Raw genomic sequence first — 20,630 nt, 5'->3', positions numbered from 1 at the left:
CATCCAACATATAACTTAATGTAAATTTCCTATACTACCTCTCTACAACCGATTCTAACACTCCCCCACAAGCTGGTGAGTGTATGTCATATAGTCCTAGGTTGTTACATATGTAGTCCACTCTTCCCCAACTCAACCCTTTGTTAAGCAAATCTGCCCATTGATTTCTTGTGTTCACATTATTATTGCTGCTTCATCACCTATGAGGCGACAGGTTTTTGAAACCTGGTCCCCTCCAACAGAGGGTTGGAAAAAGCTGAATTTCGATGGGAGTTGTGTGGGTAACCCAGGCCCTTCAGATATTGGGGGACCATTAGAAATGAAAATGGTTCCATTATTGCTCTGTTCTCCGGTCCTGTGGAGAGTGGTGATGTAGCTAGGGCAAAGTTTCTAGCTGTAGTATATGGGGTTGAGAAGGCCAAAGAGCTGGGGGTTAATAGACTGATCATCGAGGGAGACTCAAAAGCTGTGATAAAATGGTTGCAAAAAGGGAAAGGAGTGACCTGGCAGCTGAAGAATGATTTCGGAATGTTCAAATGGATGTCAAGGATTATGTCTATTCAAGTGGGTTGGGTTAGGAGATCGGCCAACAGTTTGGTTGATAGCTTAGCAAAGCAAGGGGTTCAAAGAACCGATATGTTTTGGGCACATTTGTAATTCTGTCCTGGGTCAGCTTTTATGCTGATTTCTTTGCAACTTCTTGTGTTCACATATGTTGTACTTATCACTCCATTAAGCACCTTCTCTCGTACAAAGTGGCAATCAATTTCTATATGCTTTGTTTTTTCATTAAACATTGGATTAGAGGAGATATGAACTGCAACTTGATTATCACAATGTAGCTTCATAGGAGTGTCACTCGAGTACCCCATTTCCTCTAGGAGATGCTTCAACCACACTAGTTCACATGTTGTGTGTGCCATGGCTTTATATTCAGCCTTTGCACTGCTTGCTATCACTGTTTGCTTCTTACTCTTCCATGTCACTAGATTGCTACCAAGAAAAAGTGCAATACCCTATAATGGACCTTCTGTCAGATATGGAACTGGCCCAGTCAACATCCATGTATCCTTCTATCTCAAGACTTCCTCCACTCTTATATAACAAACCACGACTTGGAGCTCCTTTGAAGTACCGTACAATTCTTAGAATCGCCTCCCAATGTGGAATTCGAGGATTTTGCATAAATTGTCTCACTACACTAATTGCAAATGGAATATCAGGCCGAGTAATGGTTAGGTAATTCAATTTACCTACCAACCGTCTACATCTTCTAGGATCTTCAAACTCCTCACTTGCATCACTACTCAACTTGACAATCGGTTCCATGGGTGTTTCAGCTGGTCTGGAACCTAACAACCCTGTCTTCTCTAGTAGATTGAGAACATATTTCCTCTGGCACAAATTAATACCATGCTTGTACCTTACTACTTCTATCCCTAAGAAGTATCTTAATTTGCCAAGATCCTTTGTTTGGAAGTGATCATGCAATACGTTTTCAACCTATCAATCCCTGGTCTATCATTGCCGGTGATAACAATATCATCTACATATACCACCAATAAAATTTTCCTAGTGCTTGACTTATAGCTGAATACAGAATGGTCAACCTGACATCGTTTCATGCCAAATTTCTTCACCACTTCACTGAATCTGCCAAACTATGCACGAGGAGATTGTTTAAGTCCATAAATAGCCTTCTTAAGTCTACATACCTTACCACCCTCCCCTAGTGCAACAAACCTTGGTGGTTGCTCCATGTACACTTCTTCAAGATCATCATGTAAAAAAGCATTCTTGATGTCAAGTTGAAACAAGGGCCAATCATACATAGCAACAAGGGAGATCAGAACATGAATGGAACCAATCTTAGCAACAGGGGAGAAGGTGTTTGTGTAATCGATACCATATGACTGTGAATAACCTTTGGCAACCAACCGAGCTTTAAACCGCTCACTCCCATCAAGTAAATACTTAATAGCGTACACCTACTTACAACCTACAACATGCTTACCAGGGAGAAGAGTGGTGAGATCCCATGTATGAGTATGAGTTAGGTCCAAGAGTTCTTCCTCCATTGCTTGGTGTCACCTTGGAGAAGTAAGAGCTTCTTGAACATAGGGGTGCTCACTGTACCGAACCATGGGGTGATTTTCTGGATCAAACTGATATGTTCAGTTTTTACATTTAACCGAACCGAAACTGGACCGATGCAACCGGTTAACTGCGGTTCGGTTTTTCTATGCCCTCAAATTTAAAAAGCATAGTCGAAGAGAATTGGGATCGCCAATGTCTTATGAGAAAGAGAGAGAGCTCAGAGAGAGAGTTTGTTGCCCGTTGGGGAAAAGGGAAAAGGGAAAGAAAGAGAGTTTGAGAGAGATAGAGAGAGCTCAGAGAACTGGGAGAGTGGGAGTCTGAGAGAGTGAGAGTCCGAGAAAGAGAGAGAGAGCTTAGAGAATTGGGAGAGTGGGAGTCAGAGAAGGGGGGGGGAATCCCTGCGCGGCGGGTGTCATATCAAATAGGTTGTTTGCAAGTTTGCCAGACTAGCGAACTTGTTGAAAGTCTTAGACTCAGTTTGGCAAACCGAACTCTCAGATTGCTGAACTTTTTTATTAAATTAAAAAAAAATAAATTATAATATATATAATATTGTATATGTTAGTGTCGAGTATGTAGGGGCATTTCTATCTTTGTGCTTATGGTTAGGTGCTGATGTGTAAGTTTATGTTAGATCTAATGTCCCTAACTTAAGTAGGAGCACATGTGACTTTTCCACAATATTTTTAGTAATATAAAACAGATCTGGCCAAATGGGAGGGTTGACTTTTCTCTCATTTGAACCATACCTTTTTCTCCTTGTCTTCTCTTCTACTCTTCTCCTTTCTCTTTTTCTCTCTTTTCCTTGACTGTCATAAGTCTAACAAGCAGGCCGAACTCTAATATGGTATCAGAGCCAAACTGAGCAAATCAGATCTGCATAGAATTCTGTTCTCTGCGCACCCAGTCTAGGGTTTTCTCTTGCTTTCTTCGCCGTTAGTTGGAGATAAGGGAAAGGGCTGAAAAGGAGTGTTCGTCCTCTTCCCTTGGAGGTTTCTATGCCTCTAGTTGTGGTGTTCATGGTCGGTTGCTGCAGTTTTTAAGAAGCCCTCCTCTAATCGATGAAGAGAAGAGGGCTGATTCATGTGGCGTAGTGGGTGCTTTGTGTGGTCTGATTTTCGAGTGATCAGGTAAGAGGTTCTATGCATTCTCTTGGTGTGAATTAAATGATAAGTCTGTTTCAGATGGTATGATGGGATTTCAGATTGTAGTGTGCTAGGGCTTGTGCAGTTTTCTGTGTGATTCGAAGGGGAAGTGTTCCTCAAACAGTGTGGTGAAGTTTCAGGTAGTCGTGAGGTAGGGTTTGTGGTGTAAAGAGTGCAGTTTACAGCAATAGTAAGTGCTGAAATCAGTGTGTAGTGTGGTCTAGTGTGTCGAATTCAGCAATACTAGAATTCAGCAATGGGAGACAGTAGTGATAGCAAGACTAATGTGATGATTCCTACTGACTACTTGAATGCTCAAATGACCTCCATTAAGCTGAATGGAGAAAATTATGTACCTTGTGCTGAATCTGTAGAAGTTTTTCTTAAGGCAAAGAAGAAGGTGAAACACATAAGGGGCGAAAAACCCTCCATTGATTCTCATGAGTATGATGATTGGGAGCAAGCAGATGCACAAATTATCACACGGTTATGGAATAGTATGGAGCCCAAGATTAGTTTAAATTTCATGTTTCTTGATACTGCCAAAGAAGTGTGGAACCATGCTAAGAAGCTGTATTCGGGCCACGACAATACAACCAGAGTATATTAGTTGTATCAGGAATACTTTAATCTACATCAGGGTAATCAGAGTCTTGAGGAGTACTATGCTAGTATAAGGAACACTCTTAATGATTTGAATGTTTATCACCACCTCACTTCTGATGTCAAAATTCATATGTGACTCGATTTTTGATGGGGTTGAAATCTGAGTATGGACCAGCGCGGGCTCAGATACTAAGAGGGTCAACTCTCCTTTCCTTAGAAGAGGTGTTTGCTTAACTTAGGAGGATTTCCATTGGATCTACCGAGAACCCTAATGTTTCCGATAGATCAGCCTTTGAAGTATTTGGAGGCCGTGGTGTTAGAGGTGGAGCTTGGGGAGCTCAGTCTGGCTGTAGTGGTAGCAGTGGACCGGCATATGGCCGGAGTGATGATAGTGGATGTACATATAACCATGGTGGTGGTCATACTGGAGGTTGAGATTCAGGGGGAGCCAGTGGCAGAGGACGTAGTTCAGGTCTGAGGAGGTGTACACACTGTGGTATTGATGGACATACCATTAGTTATTGCTATGACTTGCATGGTCCACCCTCAACTTGGCCAATCATATTGTGACTAGTGACAATAGCTTCAGACATGAGAGTCATTTAGTTGATCAGGTACCTTTTACATCCACAGATGTTACTGGGAAGGAGATGATGAGTGCTCCCCATGATGAGTATGAGAGGTTGTGCAGGCCACATCTCAACAGAACATGGTCACTCTTGCACACTCAGGTATGGCTTGTCTGGCATTCACACCCAATCCCTGGATTATTGATTCTGGAGCCTCCAATCACATGACTGAAACTCCAGTGGTGTTTTCTTCCCTCTTTCATTACCTAACATCACAATTTGTTACCCTTGCTAACGGTTTCATATCTTCCATTTGTGGTGTTGGTAATGTTAACATGGACCCTGTATCCTTATCCTCAGTTTTGTATATCCCTAAATTTCCTTTTAATCTTATGTCAGTTAGTAAGTTGTCCAAGTCTCTTAATTGCTCCATTACCTTTTACCCTCTTCGTGTGTTTTTCAGGATCTCAAGACGGGGATGAATATTGGTGGAGGGCATGAAGCTGGTGGATTGTATTATCTTGATGGTGGTGGAATATGTCAATAGATTTCCAATCGCCTCTTTCTCCTCTCCAGTGGCACTATAGATTTGGTCATCCTTCACTGAAAGTTTTGAAGTCTTTGGTTCCTTCACTGAGTCATCTGTTTGTTTTGGATTGTGAGTTGTGTTAATTGGGGAAACATCATCGTGTTCCCTTTAGTCCTAGAGTTGATAACCGTATGTCGAGTCCTTTTTCTTTGGTTCATTTAGATGTTTGGGGTCCTTATAAAGTAATGTCTTACCATGGATATAAATATTTTGTTATTTTCATTGATGATTATTCAAGGATGACGCGACTCTATTTAATGAAAGAAAGGAGTGAATTGTTTACCATTTTCCAAAAATTTTATGCTGAGATTCACAACCAATTTGGTGTTCACATTAAAATTTTTCGTTTCATTAATGACCGTGAATATTTCTCTTCATCATTTCAAGAATACCTAGACCAACATGGCATTATCCATCAGACTTCGTGTACCTACACCCCATAGCAAAACGGGGTGGCTGAGAGAAAGAACCGTCATCTTTTGGAAACAACTCGATCCCTCATGCATCACATGAATGTCCCCAAATCTTTTTGGAGTGATGTAGTGCTTACTTCTTGCTTCTTGATTAACCGGATGCCCACGTCTATCCTTGATGGTCATTCTCCATTCACCACATTGTTTCCTACCTTGTCTCCGTTTCCTTTTTCTCCTCGGGTTTTTGGGTGTGTTTGCTTCGTTCATAATCTAGGGCCAGGAAAGGACAAGTTAGATGCATGATCTATTAAGTGCATCTTCCTTGGCTATTCCCGGACTCAGAAAGGGTATAAGTGTTACCATCCTGGCTCTCGACATTCCTTTGTGTGTGCTGATGTTACCTTCTTTGAGTCTACTCCATTTTTCTTGGGGTTCGGTGATGTTTCTTCCTATTCATTATCTCTTCCCCTTCCTCTTCCAGTTGTAGATTTTGTTCATCTTGTTCCAACTGTGACCAAGTCCTTGCCTTCGATGCCACCACCTGTTGAACAACCACCTATCCATCACGTGTATACACATTGCCCACATGTATCGGCTCCTCCAACTCTATCATCGTCGACAAATCAGGCAGCTGTACCCACATCAGCCCCAACCCCAATATCTGATCCTGATCTTCCCATTGCCTTGCGGAAAGGTAAACGCAGTTGTACCTTTCATCATATTTCTAATTATGTTTCACCGACTCCCCTTTCTGCTTTCCATCGCCAGTTTATCTCTTTGTTATGCTCTATTGTTATCCCTAAGGATGTCCAAGAAGCCCTTGCCTCTTCAGGATGGTGTCATGCGATGGAAGAACTTTCAGCTCTGACCCATAATCATACATGGGAACTCACCACTCTTCCTCTTGGTAAGCAGGCTGTTGGTTGTAAGTGGGTTTATATGGTTAAGTACTTACCTGATGGTAGTGTAGAGTGGGCTGAAAGCTAGACTGGTTGCCAGAGGGTATTCCCAAACCTATGGTATTGATTACACAGAGACTTTCTCCCCGGTTGCTAAGATTGGTTCAGTCCGTGTTGTGGTTTCTCTTGCTGCGATGTATTATTGGCCCCTCCATCAACTTGATATCAAGAATGCCTTCTTACATGGTGATTTGCTCGAGGAGGTCTATATGGAGCAACCACCGGGGTTTGTTGCTCAGGGAGAGGATGGTAAGGTGTGCCGACTACTGAAGGCCATTTATGGGCTTAAACAGTCTCCTCGAGCATGGTTTGGCAGATATAGTGAGGTGGTAAAGAAGTTTGGTATGAAATAGTGCCAAGTTGACCATTCGGTCTTCAGTCATGACTCTTAGGCAAGGAAGATCTCTCAGGCAGGGAAGATCCTATTGGTGGTGTATGTAGATGATATTATCATTTTCAGACAGGTTGAAGACTTTTCTGCAGGAACATTTTCAGACAAAGGACCTTGGTAAATCGAAGTATTTCTCGGGGATATAAGTAGAAAGGTCTAAGCATGGTATTAACTTGTGTCAGAGGAAATATGTTCTTGATTTGCTTGAAGGAACAGATTTGTTAGGTGCTAAACCAGTTGAAACACCTATGAAAACAAACACTAAGCTGAGCAGTGATATGGGTGAAGTGTTTGAAGACCCTGGTAGATACCGGCGACTGGTAGGTAAACTGAACTACCAAACCATCACTCGGCCAGATATTTCATTCGCAGTTAGTGTGGTAAGTCAGTTCATGCTGAAACCTCTGGTTCCACATTGGGATGCAGTTCTAAGGATTGTGAGGTATTTAAAGGGGGCTCCTAGTCGTGGTTTGATATATAGAAGTGGTGGAAAACTTGAAATAGAAGGATATACTGATGCTGATTGGGCCGGTTCTGTATCTGATAGGAGATTTACCATAAGCTATTGCACTTTTCTTGGGGGTAATCTGGTGACATAGAAAAGCAAGAAGCAGACAGTTGTGGCAAGAAGCAGTGCAGAGGTAGAATATAGAGCTATGACACATACTACTTGTGAATTAGTGTGGCTAAGGAACCTTCTACAGGAGATGGGATATATTGTTGATACTCTGATGAAGCTCTACCGTGACAATTAGGCTGCAGTTCATATTTCCTCTAATCCGGTGTTTCATGATAGAACCAAGTACATAGAGGTTGATTGTCACTTTGTTAGAGAGAAGGTGCTAAGTGGAGTGATAGACACTACATATGTCAACACAGGGAACCTGTGGGTACTAAAGGATTGAATTGGGGTAGAGTGGACTACATATGTAACAAGCTGGGATTATATGATATATACTCTCCAGCTTGAGGGGGAGTGTTAGTGTTGAGTATGTAGGGGTATTTCTGTCTTTGTGCTTATGGTTAGGTGCTGATGTGTAAGTTTATGTTTAGATCTAATGTCCCTAACTTAAGTAGGGGCACATGTGACTTTTCCATAATATTTTTAGTAATATAAAACAGATATAGCCGAATGGGAGGGTTGACTTTTCTCTCATTCGAACCAGACCTTTTCCTCCTCGTCTTCTCTTCTACTCTTCTCCTTTCTCTCTTTCCCTCTTTCTCTCTTCTCTCTTTTCCTTGACTGTTATCAGTCTAACAGGTAGGTCGAACTCTAATAGTATAAAAATATATTACTGTATATATATTGGTCGGTTCGGTTAACTGTCGGTTTTTTTAAATGGTTAATCGAAACTGAACTGAAACTGTCGGTCTTTTGAAAACATCGATCCGAAACCGAATCGACTGGTTCGATTAACCGATTTTTCGGCTCGGTTCAGTTTTTTGGTTTTTTTTGCTCACCCCTATCTGGACATCCTTGGGAACAGAGGCAAAGGATAACATAGAAGTAAATTGGTGATGGGAAGCCGAAAGGTGAGATATAGAAACGTAGTTGGAAATGGGGTGAAGAGTGGAACTGCATTTACCTTTCCACAAAGCAATAGGAAGATCAAGGTTAGAATAGGGGGTGGGGCTGGGATGGGAACAATTGCCAGATTTGTCAATAGTGACAAAGCTGGGGGAGGAGCCAATACCTGACGATGCGTATGCACTTGCCGGATGGGTGATCATTCAATAGGAAGTTGCACTGGAGGCAAAGACTTGGCCACAATTGGAACAAGAGGAATGGGGTCCTCAACAGGAATTGGAAGAGGAGGTGATGGAAGAGAAGAAACATCCGACCCAGAGAAAAAGGAACAAACACAAAGAACGTAACGTCAGGAAACAGAAAAAATGCCAGGAACTAGGGTTATAACACTTGTACCCTTTTTGAGTCTTGGAATAGTCAAGGAAGATACACTTAATGAATTAAGCAAACTTGTCAATTCCAAGCCCAAGATTATGGACAAAACACACACACACACACCCAAAAACCCTGGGAGTAAGAGGAAAAGGAGACTAAGTAGGAAACACAATCGAGAATGGAGAATGACCCTCAAGGATGGACATGGGCATGTGATTAATATGGAAGCAAGATGTAAGTAAACATCACTCCAAAAGTGTTTGGGAACATTTATATGATGTAAGAGGGACCGAGCAGTTTCCAAAAGATGACGGTTCTTGCTCTCAGCCACTCCATTTTGCTGAGGGGGTGTAGGAACACAAGGTTTGATGGATAATGCCATGTTGTTCCAAATATTCCTGAAGTGGTGTGTAAAAATACTCGTAGCCATTATCATTATGAAGAATTTTAATGTTAATGTGCACACCAAATTGATTGCGAATCTCATTATAAATTTTTTTGAAGATAGAAAATAATTCACTCATTTCTTTCATAAGGTAAAGCCATGTCATCCTTGAGTAATTATCAACAAAAATTACAAAGTACTTATAACAATTATAAGACACTACTTCATTTGACTAAAGAAAAATGACTCGACATACGGCTATCAATTGTAGGACTAAGGGAACAAAATGATGTTTCTCAAACTTGCACGACTCACAATCCAAAGTAGAAAGACAACTCAACAACTGAACAAGTAACTTAAGAGCTTTGAGAGACAAATGACCAAGTCTGCAATGCCACTAAAGAGGAGAAAGAGATGTCTGAAGGGCTGTCGTCGAACCACCTCCATCAAGATAATATTGTCCACCAACTTCATGCCCTCCACCAATCTTCATCCTCGTCTTGAGATCTTGAAACACACAAGAAGAAGGGTAAAAAGTGATAGAGCAATTAAGGGACTTAGTCAATTTATTAACAGACATCAGGTTAAATGGAAACTTGGGAACATATAAAACCGAGGATGGGGATAATGAGTCTATGCCAACATTACCAACACCACATAAGGAAAATGTAGAACCATTAGCAAGAGTAACGGATTGTGATGTGGAGGACAAAGAAAGGGAGGAAAACACACTTGGAGTCCTAGTCATGTGATTGGAAGCTCCAGAATCGAGAATCCAATGGGATGGTTTGGATGCCAGACAAGCCATACTTGAGTGTACTAGGGTAGCCGTGTTCTGTTGAGAGGCAGCTTGAATGAACCACTCATACTCATCATGTGGAACACTCATCATCTCCTTTCTGGAGGCATCTGTAGATGTATAAGGTATCTGATCAGTTTGCTGAGATTCCTGTCTCGAACCACCACCAGTTACTGCTGCATGATTTGCGTAGGTCGAAGGTGGGCCATGTAGATCATAACAGAAGTTGATAGTATGTCCCTCCATACCACAATGTGTACACCTCCTCTGACCATTACTACATCCTCTGCCATGGGTTCCCCTGAGTCTCGATCTCCAACACAACCACCACCATGACCAGACATGGGTCCACCACCACCACCACGATCAGGCTGACCTTCTTGAGCTCCTCCTCTAACTCCACAGCCTCCCCCTCTCGTTATTGCAAACGCAAACCTATCTGATATAGTGGAGTTCTCTGTGGGTCCAACTGAGTTCCTCTGTAGACGGGCAAACACCTTCTCAAGAGAGGGAAGAGCAGACCCACCTAGTATCTGTGCTTTTACCGATTCATATTCAGACTTCAACCCTACTAAAAATCTGGTCATGTCCAACTGCTCTTTTTGTTGTTGTTGAATTTTGACATCAGATGTAAGAGGATGATACACATTCAACTCATTTCGCAGATTTCTAATACTAGTATAATATTCCTCAAGACTTTGATTCCCCTGTTGCAGATTGAAATACTCTTGGTACAGTTGGTAAACCCTAGTAGTGTTGTTTTGTCCAGAATAAAGCTTCTTTGCATGATTCCCAAACCTCCTTGGTTGTATCTAAAAACATGAAGTTCACATTGATTTTGGGTTCCATACTATTCTATAGCCATGTCATAATTTGTGCATCCTTTTGCTCCCACTCATCATATCCTTGAGAATCAGTTGGGGGTTTATCTTCCCTCACATGCTTAACTTTCTTCTTAGCTTTCAAAAAAACTTAAACAGATTTAGCCCAAGGCACATAATTCTCACCATTCAGTTTGATAGATGTCATCTGCACATTCAGATAATTAGAAGGGACATCACACTAGGCTTGCATTCACTGCTGTCTCCCATGACTGCACAAGGAAAAGGAAAGAAATTCTACCACTAGTCTGTCACTCCACTTCACTAATTAGTCACCACACTACACACCAACGACTAATTACTATTACGGTACTTACTATCATAGGTTTCAGCCAAGGTTCAAAATGTCGATACGCCCGATACGCCGTTAGAGGCATATTGGGCAGTATTGGTTGTTTTTTAGTTTTTTCTCAAATCCGGTTCAGAGGGGCCGGTTTAAGGTCCATCCACCCCTGAAGTGGTCAAAACCCTAATACACCCTTTATAGGGGCGTATCGGGAAGCTCCCGATACGATACATCGGCCGATACGTGTCGATTTTTTGAACCTTGGTTTCAGCAACAACGCTCACCGTTGTTCACCACTTTCAGCAACAACACCACTGCTGTCTTCCACTTTCAGCACCATAAACCATCACAATACACCTCAAGAATAGGGAATTAGATTCTGCAACACATCACAATTTGTTCCTCACTGCTACACCCATGGAACCTACCTATCTGAACCCCCCCCCCCTCCCCCCCCCCCCTCCCAACTAGACTTGCATTGTCACTCAACTTCACACTTGAAACCAGCCCTCTTTGAACCGCCGAGCAGAGGGATTTCTACCAACCACACAAAACAGCAACAATACCTTGTACTGCATCTGAATACCTTGTACTGTAGCTAGAAGCTCAGCTCTAATAGAGTCTCTTATACCCAGGAACCTGAGAATAAAGCTAATATATTACTATCTTTATCTCTCAGCACCCCACCTATCCCTGATGGACCTGGATTTCCTTGGCTGCTACCATCAAAATTCAGCTTTGTCCAGTCTTCTAAAGGAGGCACCCACACCATTAGTACCCTGTTCTTCCTATTACTACTACTAGCCACAGCAATCCAGTTCCTCCACATGTCATCACAATTTAAAGGAATCTAATGATCTCAGCCAATGGATTGCGCTGGTCAAAATGCAACCCTTTACATTTTGAATATTTGTCTCCTTCTCTTGGAAGATCCTTGCATTTCTTTCTTCCCAAATTGTCCACAAAGCAGCAGCTCTAATGCACCTCCACATTGTTTTACCAATTTTTATGGGCCACACCAAGAAGGAAGGATCAAAGATCTGATCTTTGACTGTGGTCAAAATCCATTTGCAACCAAACAAAGCAAAGATTCAACCCCAAATAGCAGCAGAAAAAGAACAGGTTAAAAGTAAGTGAGAGCAATCCTCACCATTAGCCTTGCAAAGTATACACCAATTAGGAGACAAACACATAGAAGGCCTTCTCTTCTGCAATAAGTTTGAAGTGTTGATTTTCCTATAGAACACCTCCCAATAGAACATAATAATTTTAGGAGGTACAGGTTTAGACCAAATCTCCTTAGCTGGGAAACCCACTTGTCCCAAGGCAAAGCAAAGGGACTTAAAGAAGGAAGCACAAGTGAAGTAACCTTTTGGGTTTGGAGACCAAAGTCTCACATCATATCTTGAAGGGTCCAGAAAAAAACTTTCAAGTAGTGACAAAGGGTCTGAGACAGGGGAGTTCATGATCCCTCAAGCCCCTATGAAACCCAAAGTCCCAATTCAGAGAAGATGGAGAAGCAGATGTTGGAAGAAAGTGAGAGATTGTTTTACCCTTGTAGCAAGAAATGGAATAGAGAGAAGGGAAACTGTCCTTAAGGGCAGAATTGCCCACCCAGATGTCTTCCCAGAACAAAACAGAAGTACTAGAACTGACATCATACCTGATACAGTTGATGAAAAAAGGAAGAATACTCTGAATTGCTTTCGAAGGAGTTGTCAAAGTGGCTCGACGCAATACACCAGCATCCCATCCATTTCTCAAACTGCCATGTATACTATCTATATAACCTCATGCCAAAATCTCTCTTGTTCTAAGGGCCATCTCCACAACCATTTTCCTAGGAGTGCTTTATTCTTGAAAATTAAGTTCCCCAGTACCAACCCACCTTCCTCTTTCCTCCTACACACTATTCCCCAATTCCATCATAAAATTGTTTGAACTCCTTTCTTTTTCATTTACCCTTTTTTCTTGGTCAACCGAAGAGGACTTTACCTTTTCCCCTTCTATTTTTTCTTTCATCTGCTCCTTTCCCCCATTCTCCTCTTGCCACATTGGAGTCAATAGGCCAGTTCAACATCGTCTTCATGCTTTCGACAGCTCTGCCATAGCAACGCTTCAACTCCTGTTGCAAGCTGCAACTTCCTCCACCTTCCTTCTACCAGAAGATCACAAGCATGTGGAATCAAATATTGTCTCACCCCAAGCATCTTGATTTTCACAGCGAACAAGTCTTCGAAGCTATAATCTTCCAAGGTTTATTGATCAAAAAAAAAAAAAAAAAACTTCCAAGGTTCTGCCCAACACTGCTACAATTTTTTTCCAAGACATCTTCCATCCACGGGTTGAACGGCAAATCCATTACCTTCACCACTGTTCTCAATTCATCTATTTCCATATTTTTTTGATCAATAACAGGAATCCATTAGATTAATAAAAAATGTAGTTACAGCACTCTAGAGAGAGATAAAAAAGGCTTAACTCTCTCCAGGGAGACAACAAAGAAAAATTCATCTATTTCTATATCATAGCACAACGTATTCCATCTCTCGAATAGAACCTGGCCTCCCCTGTTTTTACTGTTGAAACTTCTATCTTCTCATCAACAACATCTACAACAGCTTTGTTCTCGTAAAAGGGGAGTAGTGCTTCTGTGTTTTTGAGCTGAAGCTCTTTTATCACTGAGTCTAACACTGCACTCCTGTCATTCTCCAAGAGTAGTGACTAGCATAATCTTTTCTTTTTCATCTCCAGTTGGAGCCAGGGTCACCTGTAATGGGAGCTTGGTTCTCGTTTCTGCCCTGAGACCTCTCTCCTTCTACTGGGACTTCCTTTTCTACCTCCTCCACATCACCATCTTTGATATGAGTTAGATAAGTTTGCATGATCTGTTTGATCATATTCCATCCACAACACTCCTTCCCTACTGGAAAACACAACATTTGTGTTTTGCCTTCCTTGAACTCTTCGGTGACTGTAACAAACCACCCTTTCTTATTCCATTGTATCTTCACTTCATACCTTTGATTTGATGAAGACATTGAACTCTTCTACCCTTGCTTCCTCACAGAGAGAATAGCTCCATCCACAAAATCTTGCAACCATTGTATAGCTTCTCCAACCAAGAAAATTGTAGCCATCCTTGCCTCCCTGACCTTCAACGATCACTTAACTTGGATTCTATGTTCTTCCAGGATATATTTTTTGGCTTCAACCTGTAATTCTCCTCCACTTAGATGCATTCATAATACTCTCTTTTCTCCATTGTTTGTCACTTTTTGCTCAAAAATAGGAAAAGCTTTTAAGTATTTGCCTTAATGGTTTTTTGGTTTTATGTTGCATCACATGGCTATCCATGATGACTTTGCATTTACCTTGTCACCTCAACAGAACTAGACTATTGCAGATTGAGAAAAGCTTTTAAGTATTTCATAAGAAAAAACCAAAAAAATTACCCTTTGGTTGTGGATCCACTTTAATTCAAATTGTGAATTAGGTAAGCAAAACTGAGATACTAGTAAGCTTGTCTATGAAGTGGAAAACTTACTATTGTTGCTACTGTGATTTCTATATCATGGATGAGAGTTTCCTTATAATGATTGTTATTTTCTTTGGCAACCAGTATTCATGTTACTATCCTCTGTTGGTTGCAATACGAGTTCTGTAAGTGGAAACCCTGCCATTGCTGCTACCATGATTTCTTTATCATGGATTAAAGTTACAAGGCTGTTTATCTTTCTCTCTCTCTCTCTCTCACTGCTTTGGAAGTCATTATTCATTACTATTCTCTGGCTGGATGCAACACATTGATTTATTCTCCCTGTAATCTGTTTGAAGTCTATTAATAATTCATATCTTGTATTTAGTGATCATTTCCATTTGAAGATCATTCAGTTGATTGATTTTCCCTGTGGTCCTACTACTGATACTTAAATAGTTCCATTTCTATTCTTCTTTTAGGATGCTGATCCAGTTCACCGTCCACTTCTTAAGTTTCTTTTTCTCCGATCATGTGAACCATATTGTGGTTTCATTAAATCATGGATTTACCAAGCAAAGATTAGTGATCCTTACAAGGAGTTTCTTGTAGAATATGTGGATGACTCCCCACCTTATTCTTGTGGTAAAGCTGGTTTTTTGAATGACTTACCTTTGGCATCTATCAAGGTAACCCTATTTATTATAGTTTACAAGTTCTGTATGTTAGTTTCAGAAATCTTTTCTATGTGCATTTCTCATTTATACATGTTTGCTTACAAGTTTGTCGATTTGCACCACAGGAAAGAGTTGGAGTTGCAATTCCTTGTTTTCTGAGAGATTTTTGTCTCCCTCTAATCCGAGCAGGCCAGCAGCTTCAAGTACTAATTCTATTACTTGAATTATGTAATTCTATGATCAGTGGGAATCATACATATGAGGAAATTCTTCCCTGTTGGAGTATCTTATCAAATGATCATCTATCTTACTCAACCCCATTGATGTTCAATAAAAGAGACATAGAAGATATGGTACTTGCAAGGAATGATATGTACAGAAAGATGCAGGATAAAGCTCAATATATTTTGACAAGATTACGCACAAGATATCCAAAGATAAGCTGTAGTGTAAGAGGCTGTTTTTTCTTTTCATTGATTATGTGAAATGAATTGCTAGTTTTGCCTTCTGCTTTTATTTTGACTGGCATAGAACTTGTTGGATTTTTTGAACTGTAGATGTTCAACTTGTTTCCAAAACAGTAATCACTTTTTAACTTTAATTCTTTTTAATTCATGTAATGTTGGTTTCCTTTTAATGTTTACTAATGTGTTTAGGTTTAAGATGTGAGAGAGAGATGAAGAAGGGGAAGAAGAAAGCAAAGTTTAGTTGCTAAGTCTAGTGTTGAGGTTGAATACCAAGCAATGTCATACCATAAGTGAACTTATGTGGCTTAAGAGTTTACTTCAAGAGATGGGATTTTGGCATCACTTCCAATGCACTTTCACTGTACAATTAGGTCTCTGCTTGTGCAATGCAAAGAGGGATTAAAATTTTATGAAACCAATGTACTGCTTGTGGGCCAAGAAGGTGATACATGCAACTTGTGAGGTGTAACAGACATGAAGTGATGATCATGCAATTGATGATTGGTGAATTTCTGCCCCTCCTTTTGTAATCTGTTATTGAAAGAAGATACAATTGGTGACTGGCCAAAGCAAGTCTCCAGAAAAGGAGGCCTTAGTTCCTGCTTATCTCCTCATCAGTGTGCCCTTTGCAAGGCAAATGGTGAATCCTGTTTTCACTTACTAATCTCCTGTACATTTGCTACCAGTATTTGGGATTTTGGTTTCTTGCTTTGTTTGGTTGCTAGTCAAGTCGTCCGTCCAACACATCGAGCTTCTATGTTCCCACTTCATTTGTTTGGCCAAAGAGGATGGGAGGAATTATGTGAAGTATAAGAGCTGCAGTAACATGGACAATTTGTGAGGAGAGAGATGTATGAATTTTTAAAGAAAAATAGAGTAAAGAGGCAATGGTTGACTATATCACCAAGAGTGGTTCATTGGCTAAAATCCTTAGGAATGTTCTTAGACTTCTTGGTGGATGATATCATTAGGAAGTGGTAGGAGGTGCTAAAACTGTTAGAAAATCGGGATTAGTAGTTTTTGGACACTACTGGTTGATGGGTTTATAAAACTTAATTTTGATGGAAGTTGATAAGAGCCATACTTGCTAACCTACTAACCTATTTCCTGTCTGTGTTTAGAATACCACCTAAGGAAGCTAAAAAGCTAGAGAAGTTCATGAGAGATTTCCTTTTAGAGCTGGGGGAAAGTAAGAAGGATCAATTGATAAAATGGGAGGTGGTATGCCAGAATAAAGAGGAGGGGGTGCTTGGGGTTAGGGAATTTGATCAAAAAAAATAAAGCACTGTTGGGGAAGTGGCTATGGAGGTGGTCAGTGGAGAGAGAGATTTTGGCATGAAGTGGTGGGTACTATTCATGGTCACTCAGAAAATGGATGGGATGCTAGAGTATCTCAGCAGGAAACCTTGGCAACACCATGGAAAGCTATTCATGTCATTCTTCCTCAATTTCTCAGTTTTGTCAGGTGTGGTGTTTGTAATGGTAACTCTGTCCTATTTTGTGAGGAACTTGGATTGGAGAGGCTCCATTGAAGGACCTTTTCCCTTCTTTGTTCTCTATTTCAAGGTATAAAGAGGATTTTGTGTCAATTTTTTTTCCATTATGAATAATCCATTGACACCAAATTGGGACTTTGGGTTTTGTAGAGGTTTAAGGGAAGAGGAAATTGTGTGCCTAACAAATCTGCTGGGAAATCTGGTGTAGGCCGGTCCCCCTAAGGTTATGGCTTTTTGCTGGGAAGTGCTATTAGACAGTGTATGCCCTTAGCTCCAATCAGATTGATGTATTGATGCATTTATTGTAAATGAATAAAAGTACATAACTGATTCATGTTATACTTGCTGTGCTTCTATGTAATTACCCTTAAACTAGACACTTATGAGACTTGTGTTAATTTAGAATGTTCTCAGTTGTTGGATAGACTTGGGGAAGCTTATCTTGCCAAGGTTGACACTAATGTGCTGCCAAGTCGGTTGGTGTAGTTTGTCTCAGTTGCCAGGGTTAGACCCGAAGCACATGTAGTGTGTGTTTGTTTGAAACACTAAACCCGAACCATTTTCTAATTATTCCTTGGACCTTGGAGACTAGTGGGCAAAACTGAAAAGTTACACCTAACCCCTAAACTCGACTATGGTACTTCACTAGGTGTTGGATTGGGCTGTCTTTGTTATGTTAATCAGTGAGACCCTTAGCGGGGGTCAAAACCTGGGTATGTTGGGGCGGCCTGAGAATTCACTTGAGTGGGTGATCATAGTGACAGGATCAGCCCCTTTGTTAGACAAAGTGAACGATCGAGGACTGCGCTCTTTCTGATGGAAACCAAAATTGCTGGTAGCTGATTTCAACCGTGTTTGAGATTTGTTTTGCAAAATATTATTTATATGAATATATATATATATATTATGTTTTATGAAAAATGTTTACAAAATGTTTTAATTCCTGAGATCCATTCGAGCAGAGAGTGCGACATTGTACCTTGTAGCCGAGGGAGAGGTTCTCTCTTGTTGGGTAGTGTTTGATCATTATGGGCTGAGAGGTTAAGTGTAATACCATTTAGGGCTTTTATACCTAATGAACTAATCTCACTTAAGAACCATAGTCCTTGGGCCTTCATATGGTGGCTGGACTTAAGGACCATTTAGTGTAAATGCTGGGCCCATTAAGAGCCCATACTGATGGACTCAAGGGTTCATTGTATATAACAGTGAATTTGGCCATGCTTTGTAGCAGAGGCTAGGCTGAACCCATATGGCTTTCGTGAGATCAATGTTAGGGTCCCACGCCATACAAAGAGACCCATTATGGGCTGAGAGGTTAAGTGTAATACCATTTAGGGCTTTTATACCTAATGAGCTAATCTCACTTAAGAACCATAGTCCTTGGGCCTTCATACTGTGGCTGGACTTAAGGACCATTTAGCGTAAATGTTGGGCCCATTAAGAGCCCATACTGATGGACTCAAGGGTTCATTGTATATAACAGTGAATTTGGCCATGCCTTGTAGCAGAGGCTAGGCTGAACCCATATGGCTTTTGTGAGATCAATGTTAGGGTCCCACGCCATACAACGAGAGCCAAGTTAGCTAGCAATTAAAAGGGGAGGTGAGCCCACTTACTTAATGGGCCTAGGGCCCAAGATTAATATGCTTAATTAGGGTGTCACATGATAGCTTAAGCTGTCATGTGACATGGGGCGAATATGGGTATGGATCAGGGTTTGGATCAGCAGATAAGATAAGGGGATAAGCCTTATCACTTAAGGAGTCTGGATCCAAATAAAGATTTGGATTAGGAAACTCCTAATTGGATTAGGAGAAGCTGATCCTTAAGTCTTATAAATAGAGGGGGCGGATTGCTTCAGTTTTACTTCTTTTTCTACTCTCAGTTCTCTCCCTCTGTTCTTGCACCCTACCCTATTCGATCTCCAGTTTCTTGGACTGATCAAGATTGGATCTTGATTATGATTTTTACAAGGAAAATCAGATTTAATTTGTGCTCACCATCTCTTGCTTGATCCTTGCTGAAGGATTGCAGTTCTTGCTAAAGGAGTGCATTGCTGAACCTGCTTCATCTCAAGCTGCGCCATCTTAAGTGGAGGTGGGTTTTGGTACCCTCTTTGGGTGTGAACACCTACGTTGGGAGCTACACGTGTGGATTCCGTATCAGGTATTTCTCTCCCATTCTTTGGTTTTAGATCTGGTTCGGTTTATTTCAAGAACGATCCTTGACAAATGCAGTTTTTCTAAAACTGGGAATACGATTCTTGGAAGGGAGAAAAGAAATTTTTGAAATTTCGCTCAGCCACCCTACATGATTCGGCCATCCATATGATGGATCTCCCTTCCCTTCAAGTGCATTATGGGAAAATAAACACCTTAGGCATTCTACAAAAGAGAAGACCTTTTCTCTATTTCTCTTCTTCTTGGTGTATTGTTTGCAGGTCACATGGTGAGGACTGTAAGCCTGTAACCATTTACTAATATCTTGTTCATTTACTGCAGAGTAATGGGAGTGGCTCTTCTCATTGTTTGGGTGCAGGTTGGTTAGGCCAGAAGATGCAAGTTTGATTTTTGATCCTTCTTTCTTCCCTTGGCATCACAAAAGAGGAAGAGTTATGTGGAGGTATGCAAGAGCCGTGCTGATCTGGTCCGTGTGGGAAGAAAGGAATACCAGAATTTTAGAGGAGAGAAGCCTAGAAGAGATGGACTGCATTCTAAATAGGGTGATCCTGTGGCTAAAATCACTAGACCTAATTCTCATTTAATGATATTGGAGGTATTGGTTAGCAGTGGCTAATTGTTCATCCCTAAAGGCTAAAGTGAGTATGGCTTGGGAACCCCCTCCTGAAAGCTTCTTGAAGCTGAATTTCGATGGCAGTACTCTTGGTAATACAGGCCTGTCAGGGGTGGGAGGGGTACTGAGGAATGAGGCTGGGAATGTGGTTCTTATTTACTTGGGACCCATAGGAGTTGGAAACTCTACTAGGAACTTGCAGCCGCTATCCAGGGAGTACAGCTAGCAGTGCAGATAGGTGTGGAATAGTTGATAATAGAAGGGAATTCCAAGGTGGTAGTGGGCTGACTACAAAACCCGGACTCTATAGTGTGGTGCGTTAAGAATGAAATAAAAAATTCAACTGCCTGACAAGGGGCTTGACAGTGAGAATACAATGGGTGAGGAGAACAGAAAACTCTATGGCTGATGGTCTTGCAAAGCAAGGGGTAAACAGGGAAAGTTTGTATTTGGCTCAACTGTAGACTGAATTTGTTTTCTATCTTTTGCTTTTTTCCTGCTGTTGGGAGAGGACGCAGCTCGTGCATCTCCATGGGAAACTTGTAACTGCATTAGTTTTCTACTAATGAAAATTATCTTATTTATCAAAAAAAAAAAAGTTGTAGGGGAGCCCAGGCCCTTCAAGTGTAAGAGAATCAAGTCATGTGTGGTACTATTTTCAGGTTTGATTGGCATTGGTGTTTCTTCGAAGGC

The 20,630-nt window shown here is 41.1% G+C and overlaps 1 protein-coding gene across 3 annotated transcripts in view; it reads left to right on the top strand.

The window, feature by feature from the left end:
- LOC148871486 (Spc97 / Spc98 family of spindle pole body (SBP) component) overlaps positions 1–20,630 on the top strand; it is a 96,315-nt gene that overhangs the window by 10,084 nt on the left and 65,601 nt on the right. For all 3 annotated transcript variants that reach the window (XR_016106660.1, XM_088967791.1, XM_088967792.1), the window contains 2 exons: positions 14,984–15,190; positions 15,304–15,627. Coding sequence is in view for 2 of the 3 variants with exons in the window: in XM_088967791.1 (XP_088823917.1) it covers positions 14,984–15,190; positions 15,304–15,627 (531 nt within the window). In the remaining variant the exon portion in view is untranslated. The remainder of the gene's footprint in view (positions 1–14,983; positions 15,191–15,303; positions 15,628–20,630) is intronic.

The sequence above is a fragment of the Nelumbo lutea genome, chromosome 2, assembly GCF_056320005.1.
Source record: "Nelumbo lutea isolate HS-2025 chromosome 2, American lotus-T2T, whole genome shotgun sequence".
Classification (NCBI taxonomy): domain Eukaryota; kingdom Viridiplantae; phylum Streptophyta; class Magnoliopsida; order Proteales; family Nelumbonaceae; genus Nelumbo; species Nelumbo lutea.
This window is presented reverse-complemented; position numbering and strand designations above follow the sequence as displayed.